The following is a 21,207-nucleotide window of genomic DNA, read 5'->3' on the forward strand; positions in this document are numbered from 1 at the left end:
CAGGTGTGCCTCCTTTGGAGAAGGCAAATCCAGGTGTGACTTCTCCAGAGGAAACTCAGAGGCCTCAGAAGAAAACTCTTCCTGTTCTGCGAAGCTCTCATCTTCGCTTGATATCTCAGGTGCATGAAGTGAGGGCTCTCTCTCTCCCTCTCCAGACTCCACCTCACCGACCCTTTCAATACAAAGGCAACAATACACATTGGTTTCATCATAAAATGCTTTGCACTGTAAAGTAAATAACATTAAAAATAATAATAAAAAATAGCAAAATATGATAAACCAAAAAAAACATAAATAACATTAAAAAAAATAATAATAATAATCCAGCTTTCCATTAAAATATTAACATCTTACTCTTCTGTCATGTTCGTTCACAATATGCTTGTCAATTCTTTTGAATTGTTCTTGACAACTTGACACTGGGCATTGAACAGGAATGGCATATCTGGCAACAGAAGAAAAGCAAAACAAAATTTCTGAGAATTTACAAAATGCATTTATCTGAATGATAAAATCAAACGATGATGAAACCGGGCTGTTGTTACAAAACAATACCCTTTTGATGGTTATTCACTCAATGACATGGCTGTTTTCCTCTTATTCAGTGGCAAATCCAGGGGGGTTTCCTGGTTGCCCTGAACCCCCCCCCCAACAAAAAAATATTTACCATTACAGTGACAAACCCAGGGGTTCCCTGGTCACCCAGAACTCCTTCTCATATGTCATGTAGTTGCTGGTATGTCATAGGCACAACCATCATCTCACTCGTCATGATATTTAAGATTGAAACTTGAAGTTTATTGAATTCAAGCTATTTTATTTTTAGTTATGTATTTAATGATCACATTAATTAACTTTTATATCTTTTTGCACAATACATGCATATCAAAGAATATGTGAATGTGCAATAAAGTTTTCATAACGTTCATACGACTTCGATTTTCTGTTATTTGGAAACCCCCCCTACCCAATTCCTGGATTTGCCCCTGTTATATGAGGTCATTTGCATTTGAAAGGAACACAAATTCAATTTATATCATTAAACTGAGATGGAGAGATAATGTTGCCACCACCAACTGGAAAAACCTTTACCTACACTTTACGTCTTGAATCATCTTTTGAGGATCGATGTGACTTCCTTCATCAGATGCAAACATAATGTTTGTAATATCTCCAACCGTGCACATCACACAGCAATCTGTTTGCGTACCTGAAAAAAAATTAATAAAATATAATTCATATTTATCTTCACTCTGTTTGCAAAAACATAAAAATGTAAATCCATTCACCAAGAGCAAATGTGTTTCGTGGAAGGGGGAAGGTGGATAGTTCCACAGCTACATTGCAGTCAGAGCAGTTTGGAACGTGTCATCGCTGAGCGTTGTACTGCCTCTGCATTAGCTAAATGTCTTTCAGTAAGTTGTATGTAATATGTGCACCGACAAAGCAGTGGTTGTGGATCAGAGGGAAGTTTATGGCAAGATTGTGTTTTGTAAACCTGTCAAAAGGGCGAGGCCTTGTGGAGGATGTGTGGGCATAGACGGCATAAGAGAGTGCTACTAGCTTTTACAAGACCATTGTGAACTGTTCACAATGTGTACACAAGTCATGGTGGTGAGATGCTCTGCAGGGACAAACAAGGGATGCAGGTAAGAATGAGGGGTAGGGGAAGATGCAGGGGGTGGACAAGATGGATAGAGGAGCAAACACACTTAAAAGTGGGAGAATTAGTCCATCCGCAAGGACTGGTTCTTTGCTGGTTGTTAGAATGAGCACAAGCAATGAAAACACACATCAAAACCCATCACAGTGGAAAAACATCGTCAGAGCAAATGACATACTCACAGCTTTTATAATGCACGCCACACAAGACATAATTGGCAAGGGGGTGGCGTGTATACGAGACACTGAAGAATCGTGTTCAGGTAACAGGTGTTGTCCATTGGCATCCTTTGCAGCTCCTATTCCACATTTTTTTCCGTTCCAGGTGAACATTTTCCGGAGGAAAAAGTATCATTGGAGTTTGAATATTTTCTTGGAAACCTACAAGTCATATATATTCGACGCAGTGAAACATACTCACTCCAACCTACGCATTATTGAATATCGCTAAACCAAAATCATTATTGAATATCGCAAAACTGCACGATACACATTTACGATGAGAATTTGTTTCACCCGCTCCCCTCACCCCCACCCCCCACTCTCCCCAAGACCACCAGAAAAGATAAAAACATCCATTAACTCAACGTCATGGTCATTCACATACATAAACTGGGGTCATGGTGATCTTCTGCAGCAAGTCTGGATGTAATTTGCTCACAACACAACTGGAGGAGGAGTGTCTCATCCAGGTGTTCCTCCTCCAGAGGATCATCCAGGTGTGGCGCCTCTTCACACACATCCCGAGGTTCCTCCTGAGGTACATCTGGGTGCGCCTCCTCCTCACACACATGCAGACGCACCTCCTCGACTTGCTTAAAACTCGCTCCACACCATCACTCTGTCCACCATCGCTCAATCGTAGTTTGTGAGGTGAACCCTCATCCACATCCAGCCCCCCCTCGCTGAACCCTGCAATACAATAGGTAACGATAAACATTGGTGTCATCATCAAATGCTCCACACTGTAGTTTCACGTAAATAACATCAACAAGAAAAAAATTAAAAATAGCAAAATATGACTCATGAAACCAAGTTAAACAGTGTTTTAAAATAACTTCATAAAATGTAAACAGTGTCCAGTCGTACCTTCTGTTTCAAGGATCCACCACAACTTTCTTCTCAAGTACCTGACAAGCGACGTGGTTGAGGAGGTCATTTTGTAAAACTTCAACACTTTTTCCCTTTTGTCCCCTTTTTTAAACATTGTCTTCTTCTTTTCATTTTCTTTGTCGTCGTAGTTGTCATTGTTGTCATTGTCCGGATCAGGGACAATATGTTTGTTTGTTTTTGAAAACACCTCCCTGATGGAAAAGGAGCCACTTTTTTACAGAGGGGACTCACAAGAGCCTCCTTTTCCTGTCAGACGAGCTCTGCTCGAGCAACACACGAGTCGCTTGTACTCCATACCTCCTCTTTAAAAAAAAACAATGAAAACGACAAATCAATAACGAAAGGAAACACAACTGAAAATTATTAAACACAAAAATCATATTTAAAAAAAACAAAAAAACTTTTTCAAGCAATGCAGACTCCGTTTGATAAATATAATAAACATTACAACGATATAAAACACACATGTACACGCTATTCAGTGAACAATACGGGCAGTACACGTATTACACTTATCATTAATAACAATAACATGTTACTATGATGTTGTGAACATTGACAATGTGCTCGTCCATCCTCTTAAACTTCCCTTCACATCCGGCCACCGGACAATGCGGGGGAACGACGGACCTGGGAACTGGAAAAAACAAATAAATATTTAGGAACATTTACAACAAGAGCATTTATCGGAATGTCGAAAGCAAACGATGATGAAAAACATGTTGTGATTCCAAAACAAATACCTTTTGGAGGGAGACGTGTGTAACACCGTGGCTCCTCTCCTTTCACCCGAGTGCGCTCATCCGTTTGTGTTCTTGTTTTGTTACTGTCAGTGTGGCTTGTCCACATGTTCTTGCCGTTTTGTGTTGTATCCAATAAAAACGTTCAAAACGTTGATAATAAATACCAAGCTGTTAGTTCATGTTTTTATTCATCATTATCGAGCTGTTCCTTTATTTATTTATTTTATGCTTTGTTTTTAAAGAGCAGGTTTTGGGTCGCTGATGACTTCGCGTGATTCGAAGGTTGTAATCACATTAATAATCGTTGGGCAATTATTTTCTTACATTTGAAACTCAAAATATGCCAAAATTAACTTTTCAGTCAAAATTTTGTCAGTGATCGAAAAACAGACCGGAATTTACCGAAGATGCTATGACGTCACGTTCTCCGAAAACTTCGTGAACATTCGGAAACAAATTAGTGAGCAATGGCGAGATGCGATCGGAGAGTGATTTCAGCGGCGATGAAATTGAGTGTTTTCATTCCGATATTGCCGAGGACGAGTCGGAGGATGATGGGAATTTATACTATGGAGTTTCTGGCCCTGAGCCATATAAATTTGAGCCACTTGCAAGTGCAAGAAAACGGCCTATTTCGTGTACAAGTGGCAGGACTGACTGTCCGGCAGTTCACACTGACAGACTCCACCAGACAGATTGGTTTATTGATTTTCATTTTCTTGTTCGACGCATAAAATAATGTAAAGTTTGATTCGTCTGTGAGTTGATATAATAATTTTTAACCCTCGAGTCACTCAAGAGTCAGAAATAGAATGAATCAATAATGGACCCAAATATCTATTATACACCGTAGCCTTGGCGTTGAAGTCTTTCTGACAGCTGAGCTTGACCCCAGCGAAAGTGAACAGTTAGAACAAACCCCAACTTTCAAGAGACTGTTGGTGGCATATAAATACCAAAACATGTTTAGCTTCATTGGGAAATATTCTACCAGATTTAGAAAAAAGTGGAAAATTGATCAATTTTGTACAATTTAAATGAAATAGCACAATTTGCTGATGCTGTTTAAAAAAAAGTAATTTAATCAACAATAAGTTGATTTGTTGAGAAATTTTTTCATGCTTGTGTTTTTCAGAAAGTTTATTTATGTGTTTTTCCATGTACTCTTTAAGAATACATTTCAAGGTTTTTCTCACTTAAACTCAACAATTGATTCTGTGACAGAGCAGTATCTGGAGAACTTGTCAACCCACAACTCATATTCACAGAGTGGTGATCAGATGTGTTTATGCCTTCGTAATCCTCGGCTGTGAAATTGTCCCCACAAATGACAAGTCCATACAAAGGGTCCTCTTTGCCCGTTTTCTTTGGGGGAAAATTCGCCCGTTTTGTTTGTATAAATCTTATCCACTGCCGGCGAATGTTTGATTCTTTCAGGAATCGGTGGGAGCGATTACCCGTTTTCCAGCCATTTTTGCAAAACATGATGACACACGTTAGACGTACGAGGCATGATGTACAAATATCCAAATAACTTTGTTCTACAATAATTTTTTTTTTAAAAGGATAATATGGTCAATTGCAAGCTCAAAAAAGCGAAAGAGCGGCCCGCTGAACTGGACACTTCTTCAATGAGCGAGTGAGCGTCCGCTTTGTTTTGGAGAACGTGACGTCACCAGCCATATATGGGCACACGGCTGTATTTTTCAACAGCTTCGAGAAATAACTTCGGAGTTAAATTTCATTAATTTTCGCAATAGTTAGGTAACCACAATAGTTTGAATCGAACTATTTAATGCACTATAATCATATTGATAAATTTTCAGAACATGTTTGGTGACCCGCAACCTGCTCTTTAATTTAAAAGGTAATACTGTGTTTACACTACTAACATGTTAGTCAATACACATTGTGTCAAGTAAGAACAGTTGTCGTTACGTGGACGTGCTGATGATTAGTCAGTCACCCCCGGCGTCGGTGAAGTTGGATTTGGTCATGTTGGTTGTGACGTCCTTTCTGTGTCCATTTGTTATTAACATTCGTGTTTCCAGCAAACCTTGAAGGGCTCTTGTTAATGTGAGGTTAGTTGGTGCTGATGTAGCGAAGTGTGAAAGCATCAATTAAAGGAAACATTTGAGATGTAACAAATCATTTGTAGTTTATAGGATGCAATAAAATGTGCTCTTGTTACCCATCAGGTTTGGTATCGCTGTGTCTGATTGTTCAGTAAAACTTTTGAGGAGGGACACGTCGATCCATGACTCTGTAAGAAAACAAAACGAGCTGTTTTTTTTAACGAGTCAAACATCGTGTATTAATGATGATAATGATAATTTAATGTTTTGTGAATTTCATGGGATTGCAGAAACATCTTCGATGAATCGACACGTGTGTAAGTGCACTCATCTGTTGTTATCTTGAACCTTGAGTTGATGCATTTGTCCTTGGCTTGTTATGAGAGGGTTCATTTCCTTTTGTAGACATTTCAGTGTGAAGTGTGTTTGTAATTGTTGTGTGTGAGTGTGCCGGTGCTGTATGCTGCGTTGTCGAGGTAGTGTAAAAAAACTGATGTGTTTGTCGGAATGTTTTTGTTTGCGGTGGGTTTCTTCCCCGTCAGGGTTAACTTGTTGAACCATCTGAAGGATTGAAGGTGTTTGGAAGTGCTTGGTGTATATGGTGGATGGGTTCAAACAAAGCAGTTATTTGTTCGAAAGAGAAATACATGAACATTAATTAATTGTATTACAGGTGTATTTGTTCTTGTGAGGTGTAACACACTTAGTGCTGCGATTTTCTCGGTTGTTTTAAAAGGAAAAGCTGCTCGGAATTCTGTGTGATCCACACATATACTTCATGAATCGACGGACATGGGAAAGAGCTGTCTTCTTGTTTTCAATCATTTCTGTTTGTTGGCCATTGAACCACACGTGTTATGTATGTATTCCGACACGGCTGGTGCTGCAAAGAAATGAGGAAAAACAGACAAACATATATACATGATGACAAACAAAGTTCGCAGGATCATGATGCCATCTGGAGCTGGAGTGAAGAGGGTTACACACCGGACAGCATCGAGCCAGAATGGGATGCTTGGATCCGTGGACGCAGGAATGATCCTCAAACTCTTCAGGAGGTGCAGAAAGGTGCGGCAAGGCAACAGGTGTTTTGGAAGCGTTGTCAGGATGCGAGTAAGAGGGGGTTTCAAGAGGGTCTCATTGGTAGACGTGGACCTGGCCCCTTTGAGCCAGAGGCCTGGACGCCAAAGGGGAAATAACAAGGAAGCAAGAAGATATGACGAGCCAAACATGTTGGACAAAAGGTGATGAAGAATTATTTTTATTATTATTATTATTATTATTATTATTATTATTATTATTATTCAACAGTATATTCAGGTTTTCCCTCCTTGGAGTTTCCTTCTGTGTCCATTTTGTCCACCCCATGGATGCGTGTTTTGCGTCCTGTTTTTGTCTGTTCCATCCTGATCCGTTTACTGTACGAGCTCTTCCACGAGCCTCGACTACATATACAAAAAAACCTGTAGTGTACGGTGGCACAGGTGAACGAAAAATTGAGAAGGAAAGTTTAATTTCCTTTATCGACTTTTTACCGACGCTCCACCAACGTCGCTCTTCACAGGTTCCGCGAGTGGCGAGACATCATTTGTGACGATGACAGGATCACAAGACCCATGCCGGACATGATCAAGGTGTCTCCAGACGACTCGATTGTCCTCGAGTTTGATCTTGTAGGACAACGGCCCCTCGATTTTGTGGACCCTCCCTGGTAGCCAAGCCTTTCCGCGACCGAAGCTTTTCACAAACACCGGGTCCCTGATGTTAATGGAGTGCTGCACTGCGTGTTTGTCATGATGAAGTCTCTCTTTCCACTGATTTTGATGCACGACCGACGCCACGTCTGGTCTTCGACAATCGGGTCGTGAACTCTAACGTCGTTTCATCAGCAGCTCAGCTGGTGTCACCCCTGTTGTAGTGTGGGGAGTGATGCGATGAGTAAAAAGCAAACGTGATCGTCTGGTCTGAAGGCTTCCGCCGCGTATCTTATTTTGACCAGACTTGACGAAACTCACAGAGCTTTCGGAGAGTCCATTTGAAGCTTGATGGTGTGGGCTTCCAAACTTGTGGATTATACCGTTCAGGCGGGTGAATTCAGAGCTTGAGAAACAGGTTCCATTGTCAGTGACTGTCATGCATGGCAAACCATGAGTGGCAAAGCACCGGCGCAGCCACTCTCTATCGTCGCGTGTGAGGTTGCTGTATGTTCTGGCTGATCGTTTCCAATTTAAACAAAATGAAAGGTTTAAAAAAAATTCCTTTCTTTCGGAAGTTAACAGCCGTCGATCCAGCGTCTTTTACACCACCTGATTTATGAAACATGTTGCATGAGTTATTCGTCCCTGTTGTTTGTGTCCTTTAGAACGTCCCTGAAAACAGTCAGTTTCCTGTCTGGAATTATTTTCATCTTATCTTTCACTGCCAAAGAGTGAGGCTTGCCTTCTCTTTTCGTGGTGTACGTTATTCTGCCTGGAAATGATTGTCATGCACCTCCGCCCGACGTACTCCCGTTTCAAGCCCTGTGTGTTCGAGACTGTTGCCTTGGTTTAAATGGATGGCGGCTCATTGTTTTTGCATCTTGCTCTGTGCAGGGAGACAGGGTAGCACTTTTCTCCCAGTTCATTTTAATGCTGAATATTCTTGAATGTTTGCTCTCGAATCTACATCTCCGCTTCTTACGCCTCGATGGCAACACACCCGTTGCTGAAAGGTAATGATAAGCCAGAATTGGCTGGGGGGAGGGGAGGGATAACAGGTAAGAGGGTAGCCCACAAGGGAGCTTGGCTGTGCTCAAGGGCTGCACATCCAGGCTGTTCGCCATTTCATCTGCCGTCCAATGTGCAGTTTGGCTCAATGTAACCTCAAAACAGATGTGCCAAAAAGAGCGCTGCATCTTGGAGCATGCAACTCTACTCCGACTGTCTTTACTTGTACATCAGTAAAAAACAATATATATATATAGATCTCAAAAATAGAGGAACAGTGGAAGATGGATGTCATTCTGGTAACCTTGTGAAATGCACTAATCACCGAGTTACAAAACTTGAGAGTTCATCGAACACCTCACCGCCACGCAATCTTGAGAAAGGGGACGTGCATGGCAAGGGTCTTTAAAACTCTTGCTTCTCGTTTCCTCGCATGATATATATTTTCTTACGATCCTCCATCTGTAATCAAAAAGGAGGGCGGTCTGTGCGTGCCTGCGTCCGTCCGTCTGTCCGTCCCTGCCTGTCTGCGCGTGTCCACAGTTGTCCTGTAGGAGATACCACAAATCAAGACCAATCTGCAAACAGTACGATATCGTTGAGTAAGGTGAGGATAGATGGGCCGGTTTCAATTATTTACATTCAAACAAACACCTCTTCCTCCTTCATCTTCTTCTTCTTCTTCACTGATAAATAACGGTGAGTCTCGTTCAATCCCGTTTCTCGTGTTGAATCAGATTGATAAAACTCTCGCTTACATTCAACACTTTTTTTTGTCAACATTTCTAATTTATTCGGATGACAAGTAATATATCGCCCAATCAAGCAGTGTTTCTGATTTATACACCGCCTTTCGCTCCACTTGCAACACAGGTGAGAAAAGGGTACGAAAAAAGGGGCTGATATTTTAATAATTTATTCGCACGATTTTTAAAGGTTGGAAGTTGATTTTTTTTTCACCAGGTACACCATCTCGTGGTTTTGTCCTGAATCTCGAGGTCTTCCCCAACGTTGAGATTGGCAGCGGAAAATGTGATTGGTCAAGATGGCATAATATTTTTGACCAAGTATTGCTCAGCTGGAGGTTTTTGGAAGTGACAGGAAGTCGATTTGTGTTTTACAGTGTTCAAGTGTATGTTTTACATTTAAACTTCTGGAAGGCTGATGACTCTGGAATGTCCCATTTCCAGCTGACACCTTTTTTAACAGGTAATACAGTGGACCAAGCAAGGTATAGTAGCAATGTTTGGGATATACCTGCTGTGGTACTGCAGCATGCCAATGTAAGCCTTGAGTTCAGAAATGTTGGTTCGCAGCTGGGGCGTCTTTGATTGCTCTGATCTTGTACGCCTCCCAGCTTGCTTCACGCGGGTTGAACTCGTCAATACGGCCGAAGGGACGTGGTGATCGAGTCGCGAATGCAGGGAAATATCGAGTTGGTAGGCCATCAGCTAACTGCAATAGCTCAGCTTACTTTCCATGCGCTCACCAGAATCCCATCCTCGTCGCCATGTGATGTGTCAGGCGGGGAAAGCAGTTTGAGTGCACCAACAATCTTTTATTGTGCTCCGCACACAGAAACCTCAGAACCATTCACGAGCCCAGCCTCCTGATGCCGCCATGTAATTAGTTTTTTTTGGACAAGGATAACTCAAGTTTACAGCTATAAACTTGTGTCTGTGTTTTTTTTCTTTTGCAATCCTCGCAATAAATGATCTGAATTCCGAACCTGCAGGAGTTTATTCCATCTGAGGAAATAAATTCCACGACAGTTTTGGCGTAGTCGCGGCAGGGATGCAAACCCGAAGGAACAAGAGGTGAAACGGTGAAGAGCCACAGGAACACGAGGTGAACGCTGACTGGCTGAAAGGACGAGGACCCTGGGTACCTGCAATGAATTAAGGTGAGGAGCCCTTTTGATTATCCTCAGACAGAAGCTGGAGGAATAGTGATTGTTGGATGATAACCAGGAATTGAAATATAGAGCTCATGTACTTGTGCTATGCTTGGTGTTGGTTTAATGGTTGGGGTGGTGGACTTGGGATCCTCGGATCCTGAGTTTGAATCCCACTCGGCTGTTTAATTAATACCAGGTGCGGTTGACTCTGCCTTTTATCTTTGTGAGGTTAGCAAAAAGATTGCCAGCTTGCTTGGTGTCCTGTGTTCGAGTGGTGACCCATCCAGGATTGTGCCCACTCGCCCAGGAGACTGTCTTGGCAGCACCAGAGCCCTTATGTGTGGTCCTGATGGATGGGTTGATGGAAGTTAAGTGTTTGTATTGTTTTAATTTTGTTTTTTTCATTGAAGTTTCATGTTGTTTTTTTTGTTGTTGTTTTTTACACTGAGTGAGCAAGATGGGTGATAGATCAGAGAAGGTGAGTAAAGTGAATTTACCTGAGAAGGAAGGGTATGTGTGCGAGTTACGTGTGATCATTATGGAGAGGGGTCATCAGCTGATATAGACATGTTGTACGAGTGGACAAAAGATTTTTGAGGACAGGTTTTCCAAAGAATGGTACATTCGAAAGAGGTAGGCGAGAAAATCGGAGGAAGGAATTGGTCAGGAGAAGTGGTGAAAAGAAACGAACAAAGGATGTGGATTGGAGAAAGTTTTACCATGGGGAGAGGAAAGCAGAATAAGAGATGAGAAATCAAAATTGGCTTCGTCTAAAAGATAGCTTACAAAAGGCACAACGTATGATGTCAGAAGTGACAAGGCAAATGGCCATTAGGACAGATGAGGGAAAAGACAACCAAAAGGGGAAGCCCAACCTCCAAATGGTTTGTACACAGGGCTGGAACAGAGACAGTAACTGAGGAAGTCGATGATGAGAAAGAGGTGTCTCCAGCATATCAACATGTTCCACCGAGTGTGCCTGAGGAACCTTCACCCAGGTATGAACCAGGAGCTCTCAAGGGGGAGCCTTCACTCCGCTTGCAATGCAGCCTGACTTAAATGAGGTCGGTAGTGTTCAAGGTGCAGTGGAGTGAGAAGAATCAGTTACCACAAGTATGACTGCTGAGAGACAAGAATCAGCGAATCAAGGAAACGATAGCTCCGTTAAGAGCATTCCCAGGGCCGCGAGTGGGACAAGATAGCTATGTGTCCCGACCTTGGTCATCAACAGAGTTACAAACAATAGCGGAGGAAATATCATCGATTGAGGAAAATCTGAGACAATTTGGTGAAGAATTAGAATGAATCATACAATGCCATTGACCAACGGTACGCGGCCAAGACATGCTGTCAAAATTGACAATGCAAGAGGGATTATTGCAACAGTTGAAAACAACTGCGGAATGGGAAGCTGTGCCATTTGGACGGGATGGTTTTCCAGAAGCAGCGAAAGAGTGGAAATTTCAAGCCTGAAGACAAGTTATTGGGAATTTGCCAATACAAGTGGACTAGGATGAGGTTCAATCGTGTAAGCAGAGAGTCGGTGAAGATCCATCCGATTATTTGGAGAGGTTGAGAACTGCCTTTAGATCATATTCTGGAATGGATGAGAACAACATAACAGTTCCATTGAAATGTCAAACTCCAAGGAGATGTTAAATTGTGTATCGGCTGGGAGGCGAAATAAATGAGAGAAAGACTGGAGGTTGCTGTTCATCGCGCAGGACAAATGGAGCGAAATCAAGGGACACATTTCACAGGGCTGGTAGTGAAAGAGTTGTGCTAAGGAGTTGCAAATGAAACAACATTTCCGTTGCCCACATCACCCACAAACTGCAGGAATTGTACAAAGACATAATGGTCTCCTGAAAAATGAGTTAGCCAAAATTTGTGAACAAACGAACATTAAATGGCCGGATGCTATACCATTAGCACTAGATGGCGATGCGATCAACACCGAGCAGCAGAACAGGTCTTTCTCCACATTAAATCTTGATGGGTAGACCAATGAGAGTGCCATCCTCAGCCCCCTTAACGATGAAGCAAATGGATATCCATCAGATGGACGACAGTATGCTTGAAATCTGTGTTGCAGTAACATGTGTTGTGAAAGCATTTCGTTCACAGTTAAAAGAAGCATGACCTGAACCAGCTACCAATGAGTGCCATGGCTTCGTCTCTGGAGACTTCGTCGATATCAAGTCCCATAAACGAAAAAAACGCTCCAGCCAAGGTGGATTAGACTCCACCTGGTGCTACTGAATACATACTGCGGTGAAATGCGAGGGTCGACAAACATGGATCCACTCCAGCCACTGCAAGAGAGCCAGCGGAGTGGATGGCCAAAACGAAAAGACTTGAACTGTCCGTACACTCTTTCATAGCTGATGATAACCCTCTCATGTACCTTCATTGTTTTTGTGATAATCAACTTGATGGGGGCTAAAGGTGCTGTGCCACCAGCTGATTTAAGTCCACCTTGTGGTATAAATGTTAACTTACCAAACAAAGAAGCTTACATACTTGCTAAAAATAGGACAAACACCAACCAAAGCACACACCACCAACACGTTAAACACCTGAATAAGTTGAAGTATACCATTGCACAAACACATGAGTAAACATCCACTGAACACTTTCTTTGCAATATCTTCACACCATGCCAATAGTATGAACAAGAGGAAGTGTTAGGTTTGTTCATAACTTCCTCACTCATTCAAGCATGGGTTGCCCCTCTTGGCAGTCCCACTGCAAGGGGAAGACATATTTGGATTATTGGAACGTAGACAGAGTAACCCAAGTTTGAGTAAAGAAAACACCAGGGGTAATTAAGGAAAAAAGGGGGATACAGGTGAACTGGTTACAAGGAATGGTACTTTCCAAAGTATAAAAGAAATACAGTCCAATTGAGAAATGTGGAAGAATTGAAAGGTACACCCACCACATTTTGAAGTTATGAACAGATAAATGGGGATGGTTTGTCTCATTCGTCCGAAAGGCGATGGACGTTACTTTGGTAACTCAACATGTAAACATTATGCTGAACAAGGGTGACAATTAAAGGACTGACCACCAGGGTAAGGATAGATATAGGAGTAGATTACCTCACCGAACCCCAGCCAGCCTTAAATAATACCGACTTCATATGTGGACACAGGGATATCCATGGTTACCATTTGGATGGGCAGGGTCTTGTTATGTAGGATATGAAGAGAGCTAAATATCATAACAAGGGTTTGGAATTTGGGTCTGAGCTGAAGGGTCCTGCTTCAAAAAAAAAAAATTCCTCTTTTTTCCACCTTTAGCATAAACTCCCTCACTCTGTTCAATCCCAATCTTCCCTCCAAGCCTTCAAAACAGCTGTTCACCACTACCTCTTATCGTCCCCCATCCAAATCCTCCATCTTTTCGAACCCCGTTAATTCACCCCAAACCCACCTCCTTCAAATTCCCTGCTTTCCTTCCTGAAAGTCCCTGTCGTGTCCATCTTGTATACCCAATGTTCCTGCCCCATCCATCTCCCTTCCACAGATCTAATGTATCTGTTCCCCACTTTTTTGTCCTTCCCGCTCCCACCCCCTCGTCTCATGCCCCCTTGCTGTGTGTTAGCTCTCATATGAGCCTCGACAATATATACAAAAAAAAAACGAATACTTGGTGCTTTCGGAGCAAAGATTCGATAGTTTATTTTCATTGGATTAATGTTAATCATTGCTGTTTTTGTGATTGTGACGTGCTTATCAATATTATTTAACAAATTGCTGGATGAAAGATGTGACCCAGCTCATGCTGACAGAACCTGAAGGGGTTGGAATGACCCAAGAAACAAGAGAAGAGACCTTTGAGGGATTTCACCACATTGAGATCGAAGATTTGTTTGAGGATAAAGAGAAAGCTGAAAATGACGTGACCATTATGTGATTGAAATGATGGAATTCTGAAAAAAAAATATATATATATATATATATATATATATATATATATATAATTTAAAAAAACAAATATATATATCTATATATAATTAGATATAGCTTTCCCTTTTACACTTCAGACACAACCTTCCCTTTTATGTTATTATGCTTCAGACATGTTCTACATTTAATGTGCCTCTATTAATAGACCATGTGCTCTCTGAGTACATTCATACTGCTTCGATTCTCCATGTAAATTACATTAAAAATTGAGTAAAAATTTCATTTAAATTGTAAACTAATGTGGTTTAAATCCGACATTCAAACAGTTCTTAATAATGATGATAATTATGATTAATTGGAGGCCTGTGATCTTGAATAACCCAAGTTGGGGTTATTGGACATATCTTCTGTAATCAGGGCATGACACTTCCTGGGAGGATTGATAGTTACAGTCCGAAGAGCAAAGGGCGGTCTATCCACACTGGTGGTCCAGTACTGACTGACTGTCTTCATCTTTCATCAAAGGGTACGCTACGACTGACGAAACTACCAGTGACGGGCGAGATCTCAACGGAGAGGCGGCCTATGAGGTAAAGTCATGTCACTACCCTGCTCCCAGGAAACACCTGGTGAAGGCTGACTCGTCTCAATTCCCCCCATAAGGATGGTGTATGCTCTTGATGACAGACAAATTGATCCTAATATCAATTTGAATTGAAGATTTCCAAATTTTAAAATGTGATCTTGTCCTTTATCGGACAAGAGGAGGAAATTGTAAAAGTAAAATCCAATTTTTGGATCTTTGTTAATGGAAGCATATTAAATATACTCTGTTCTGAGAGTTTATTGAACTTCAAAGCTAAATGTTTCTTTGAAAAATAAAACAACTTGCTGACACTCAGAGCTACAGTTGAGGATCGTTGGAAAACTGAGCAAAGTAGACATGAGTTGTGTTTCACAAGTCACCAGAATGTGCTGAACTATATTATTTAACCGAGCTTTATCAAGGCAAATAAATAAATACTTTAAGTTTATACACAATTGTTAATACACTTTGCAGACGCAAGAAGAATTATAAGAAATATATTCCTTTAAAGTTCATTCGAATTAATTACAGGAATTTAGATTCATACACATGTATCGATCATACAGTATATACTCCATGAAGCTTTTAATTATTTGATAATTGGATGGACAATGTTTCACTGTCACAATGGCTTTTATTATAATGTGTTAATTGATTCATGACTGAGAAATTGTGAGTCTTGCAGTTGTGTTCGACAAGGGTGTCAAGCTTCGTGTATCACATTGAGATCACCCAAGCCACACATCTCAACCTTTGCTTACCATTTGAGATTCATCTGTGGAATTATAAATGCTATTCCTCTCTTTCGTTATCTATCTCACAAGAGAAGTGAATTCTGTAATTTTTCTGTCAGGCCCACTTGGCTGTACCTGGATGGTTTTGAGGGGATGAAATCCAAATCCTATCTCGGTTCCCCCTGACTCCATCTTTGCTCTTGACTTCTTTGGGTTCCTTCTTGGTCTTCTCTTTCATTATACTATGAATACAAGTCTCTAATAATCTGCCAAAAAATGTTTTCAGTGTTAATTGTACAAGCAAGCCTCTTTCGAGATGTTTTGTTTAATCCCTGTATTACAATGAAAAATTTGTGAAATCTTGAGGTTTGAAAAACAACTTGTAATGACAAAGATGTGAAAAGAAATTTCCACAAACATTTCTGATTAAATATGTTGACAACAGATATCACTTCACAATGTATAAATATGGATTCTGTGTGGCTATAAAAGTTTTTTTGAAACTTCTTGGACAAGGATAACTCAAGTTTACAGCTTTAAACTTCTGTCTGTGTTTTTTTTTTCCTGTCCTCACAATAAATTATCTGAATTCTGAACCTGAAGAGTTTATTTGATCTGAGGAAATAAATTCCACAACATCTCCCGCATGATTGTGGGTGCCAACTCAGTTGCTCATGGAGTTTGTGTTGCTGGTAAAAGTAAGAAGAATGATGAGAAACATATTGTTGCGGGCCGGGAGTCGGGTGAGAAGACCACGAGGTGGGGAAAGCTATCTCGGCTCCCACCAGACTCCCCGGAATTGTAGGCCGTCGCACACTTATAATTCCGTGATGCGGCGGGTCGCTGAACCGACTGTGGACGCCAAGAACAAAACCGTGTGACCTGGGGTCCTCCCGTCTTTAGGTTAATCGGGTTACCTGATAAAACACGTGATTTAATTACCGGGGAACACGCCCTCGGTACGCCTTGTCCGAACCAGATCACTCTTTAGCAGATCAGCAGACCACTTTACTGGATCGGATGAGGCCGAGCGACACTGCCAAGCACGTACCGGCGAAAAGGAACGGATAGTTGGGAATAAAGTCCTGGCTAAACTAGGATTCGGACCATGCTGGATCAATGGAAGAAAAGACAAAAACGAGCAGGGAACATTCCCAATAATAATTTATTAACAATGGGCGAGGAATGATATGTGGCACGATCAGGATTTATTGGGGTGTGTTGTGCAGAGATAGGGGAAAGAGGTGTGGTGCAGCAAAGAAACAAGCAACTTCCAAAAGCGGACACAGAGCAGACTGAACTCGAAAATAATAACAATAATAATAATGACAACGATCTTCTGCAGTCATACTTAAGCAGACAGGCGCCAGGACACCGCCTCACTTCGTTTCCAGCAAGGTCATCCCAGACAGCGAATATATTTGGCTCCGACCCCACGACATGATACGAATCGCCCACACCGAAATTGGCACGCGAATCGTCCCGCAAAAACCCCCGGGCCGTGCCCTGGCGACCGGCCGAGGGTCCCGCATGCCCACTCAGGCGTTCGACCAGCGCCGATCAACGCACCTGCTCTGAGCGTGCCAACGCGGCTCGCACTGTACAGTGTACATTCCCTGGCTCGATCGCAGCTTGGCTGGCTGTAGAGACGAGAAGACGTTCACCATCCGTGGGGAATCCGCTGCTGCCAGCGAGGGCCGAAGGTACATCGTTATGGAAAATCCATGCATGTTTCGTGAGCAGCGTACGGGTCTGCCTTCGAGCACATTCCATCCAGTGCGCGCGGTTCTGCCATTACGCACGTGGCCAGCGCTCGCACGACTCTGCTCGCGTGTGCGCTGGGCGAACACCGATATGTATCAGATATTTGGTTGAATAGGAACAAATGCTTCTACCTCGCACACCCGCATCCTGCCCAACGTGGCGCGGAGTTTCCTTTATCGGCCTCCGTACGCATTTCGTGCAACGTGGGCATCGTGCTGGCTGTGTTTCCTGTGTTGTGAAAAACACCATTCGTTCAGCCTCTTAAGAGGTATTCATCCGTTTGCCTTTTTAATGCAACCGGCAATCTTCCCCAGATCATCGGAAGCTGGAGTCGATAATCCCACACTGCAAAGTGCACTATATGACTCGCTGCACACGTTGGGTTTTGGGCTCGCTTGGGAACGAGGGCTCTGCGCCGTATCGTTTCCTCGCAGCGGCGCCGCACGCCGCTCCATCTGCACTCTCGAACCTTTTAACACATTCAACACTCGGATGGGACGAGCTCCCCAAGAGAACTCGGCACAAAGTCACAAACAACACCGAACGGGAAACGGTTATTTATTCAATGAGGGCCGACCTCACAGCGAAGGCGCACGTGGCTCAGATTTACCTCAGGAATAATCAGACAAAAAGAAGAAGAGACGAAATGAAGAAAAAATGATGTAAGCAAACCAAGCTGTGAGATCATCGCAACGCATTCCCTTGTTGTCCCGCAAGACAAAAGGAAAGGGACGATCTACACGTATAATAATTGAATAACTGTCTTGGGACCACTATCAGTTGGATGTATGCGGTTCCAAGAACCGCAACAATATTATTTATGCTTTAAGTAAATTTGGTGCAGGTATATCTTCGCAACATGTTAGCTATCTTCCAAATGACCCGTCACAATGGGTGAATAAACGATTGTTGCTGTTGGTAAGTAAGCCGGCTGGAAACAATTGTTTTAATGAAGCACCAGCCATTTCAGACCAGTTAATGAAGATGAAAATCTTTCCTAATAAATACCAATGTGTGTGTGTGTGGTTTGGGGATCAGGCAGTGGGATTCGAACCCTGATCAACATTTCATAGGGCACACAAAATGGTTGATTATGGTAGTTGGTGTCGGGAGGAAAGAATGTATGGAAATTTAAGGGAGAGACATTTTTTTTTTCCGAGGCGATTAAACGCGTGTGCAAAATGGTGGACGAGGCAAAATGGCGGACGAGCACAAACTGGAGGTTTGGAGGGAAGCTAGTGAGTTTGAAGGAAGCTAGTCGAGGGTAGAGTCGGTTGATAAGCATCCGGAAAAAGTTTCCCCCGTCCAGAGCGGGTACCCCCACCGCCAAATTTCCCTCCTGGAGGACGTCGTGATTCCATTGGGATTCACACCGAATAGTGACAGATCAGCCTCGCTAAAGCCACTAAATACGAGTTTATGGAAGGAATTAAAGGAATGATGAAACAAATAAAGGATGAAATGAATGGGAATATGCAAGGAAAAATGGATAAAATGGAAGGGAATATACAAGCAGGACAAAACCAACAAGGAGTGCTGTTTGAGTGATGGGCGATGGAATCAGAGAGGAAATGAAGGAGGTGGAAAAGGTAAAGGTGGGGCAGCAAAGCCTGGATACCATACTGAGTAAGACGCTGGCCATCGACTCTTGGCTGGTCGTGTGGGCCGGGCCTCATGTGTGTCACCGAAGGGGACGGCGCGATTCTGCAATGCCGTGGCCTCGGTGAGGATAACCGAAGAAGCTGCATGGGGTCTATGAGCATTGGTGTTGAATACCGCAGACTAATTGCCTGACGTATGTTTTTTCCCGCTGCGAGAGAGCGGCTTGGCGCCATATTTTTGCACGCGTCTACACGTGCAGGACAAAGCGCCTCGATTCCAAGTTCCACAAAGACCATCTCTGGACCAAGCTAAGTGCCAGATTAAAGGAAGGATTTGCTATATTTAGTTTCCCCTTGTCTGTATTTATGTTTGTGTGTGGAGGTGCCTCGATTTTAGGATTTATTTACTTCGTGTTATTATTATTATGTTCTTATTATTGTTCCTTGTAAATAATTATATTGCCATTAAATTCCGCCGTTAGTTTAAGTTGCTGTTTCCGTGTTTTTGTTGTGGCGTTCGAGTATAAACCCCCTGTGCTGTGCTTCCTTGTGCCTCTGTCGCTCCGCCATTGTTCCCCGCTCCTCCCGCGCGCGTTATAATCTCCGAGGATCAACGTGTCCGCCTCCTAATAAGAAACAGCGCTCGGCTATCGGACTGGAGTTGGTTATCACACTGACTGACTCCAACCTACTGAATTACTGAAAAATTGCCGATATCGACCAAGCACTAATGTGTGTGTGTGTTAATATGATTTTTTTGAAAACAATGTCGAAGCGTGTATGAGAACTAACACACAGAATGTAAAACAAGGGGAGTCGGAGACGAGAGGGGCGGGAGAGGGAAGAACCAAGCAATGTCGAACATTGAAGAGAGTTTGGGAGTTTGTTTAAAAGGCGGGAAAAATAAGGAATGAGAGTGTGAAGGTGAGCAGCGATTCGTGATTTTGGTAGTTTTAACAGAAGGGGGTTCTTGGTGGACCTTGAGCACCCTGCGGAAATATGGGGGGGGGACATGTCACAGTCAGAGCAGGAGGGGTGACGCCGGAGAGGAGACGGCATATTTTTATTGCAGCCAGGTATTTTGCTTTCCCCAAGAGGCCGTAGGACCTCGGCTGCTTGAGAGGTATCACTGATTACACTCAGAGGAGTCGATCCAAGAAGCTGCATGCCAGGGTTGTGTTTCCGTCTGCTTGCATTCTCCTCACTGGTTTGCTTAAAGCTTGCCATCACTCACAGGGGAGGGATGTCCAACCAAACTTTTCTCACCAGTGTGAGATCGTTTTTGTTTATTCAAAACTGATAACTTACAACACACAGAAAACTTTACAGCTTCTCCCCAGTGTGAGTTCGTTTGTGGGATTTCAAGGTTGATGAATGACTAAAATCCTTCGAACACATAGAACACTTGTACGGTTCCTCCCCAGTGTGACTTCGTTTGTGGAAATTCAAGTTTGATAAGTAACTAAAGTCCTTCGAACACATAGAACACTTGTACGGTTTCTCCCCAGTATGAGTTCGTTTGTGTTCATTCAAGTGTGACAATTGACTAAAATCCTTCGAACACACAGAACACTCGTACGGTTTCTCCCCAGTGTGAGTTCGTTTGTGTATTTTCAAGTTTGATAAGTAACGAAAATTCTTCGAACACAAAGAACACTTGTAGGGTTTCTCCCCAGTGTGAGATCGTTTGTGTCTATTCAAGGTTGATAAGTAACTAAAAACCTTCAAACACACAGAACACTTGTACGGTTTCTCCCCAGTGTGAGTTCGTTTGTGTTTTTTCAAGTTTGATAACTGACTAAAATCCTTCGAACACACAGAACACTTGTACGGTTTCTCCCCAGTGTGAGATCGTTTGTGTCTATTCAAGGTTGATAAGTAACTAAAATCCTTCGAACACACAGAACACTTGTACGGTTTCTCCCCAGTGTGAGTTCGTTTGTGTTTTTTCAAGTTTGATAACTGACTAAAATCCTTCGAACACACAGAACACTTGTACGGTTTCTCCCCAGTGTGAGTTCGTTTGTGTTTTTTCAAGTTTGATAACTGACTAAAATCCTTCGAACACACAGAACACTTGTCCGGTTTGTCCCCAGTGTGAGTTCGTTTGTGTCTATTCAAGGTTGATAAGTTACTAAAATCCTTTGAACACACAGAACACTTGTACAGTTTCTCCCCAGTGTGAGTTCGTTTGTGTATTTTAAAAATTGATAAGTAACTAAAATCCTTCGAACACACAGAACACTTGAACGGTTTCTCCCCAGTGTGAGATCGTTTGTGTATTTTCAAGTGTGATGAATGACGAAAATCCTTCGAACACACAGAACACTTGTACGGTTTCTCCCCAGTGTGAGTTCGTTTGTGTATTTTCAAGGTTGACAATTGACTAAAATCCTTCGAACACACAGAACAC

General features: G+C 42.5%; 1 protein-coding gene and 1 long non-coding RNA gene across 6 annotated transcripts in view; one reads left to right on the forward strand and one right to left on the reverse strand.

Moving 5' to 3' along the window:
* Positions 1-14,158, forward strand: part of LOC147006695 (uncharacterized) — a 106,277-nt gene extending 92,119 nt beyond the window's left edge. For both annotated transcript variants that reach the window (XR_015054642.1, XR_015054643.1), the window contains exon 2: positions 9,422-14,158. This is a non-coding gene — a long non-coding RNA (uncharacterized LOC147006695). The remainder of the gene's footprint in view (positions 1-9,421) is intronic.
* Positions 14,159-16,575: 2,417 nt separating this feature from the next.
* The window catches only part of LOC147006697 (uncharacterized), a 20,339-nt gene continuing 15,707 nt past the window's right edge, over positions 16,576-21,207 (reverse strand). For all 4 annotated transcript variants that reach the window (XM_085868149.1, XM_085868151.1, XM_085868147.1 and 1 more), the window contains one exon: positions 16,576-21,207. This exon is cut by the window's right edge and continues 547 nt beyond it. In XM_085868149.1, the coding sequence (XP_085724275.1) occupies positions 20,118-21,207 (1,090 nt within the window). In that variant the 3' untranslated portion in view covers positions 16,576-20,117.

This window comes from Eptatretus burgeri, unplaced genomic scaffold, assembly GCF_056783735.1.
Source record: "Eptatretus burgeri isolate ZD-2024b unplaced genomic scaffold, Ebu_testis_v1 Ebu_testis_scaffold_3156, whole genome shotgun sequence".
Lineage (NCBI taxonomy): Eukaryota > Metazoa > Chordata > Myxini > Myxiniformes > Myxinidae > Eptatretus > Eptatretus burgeri.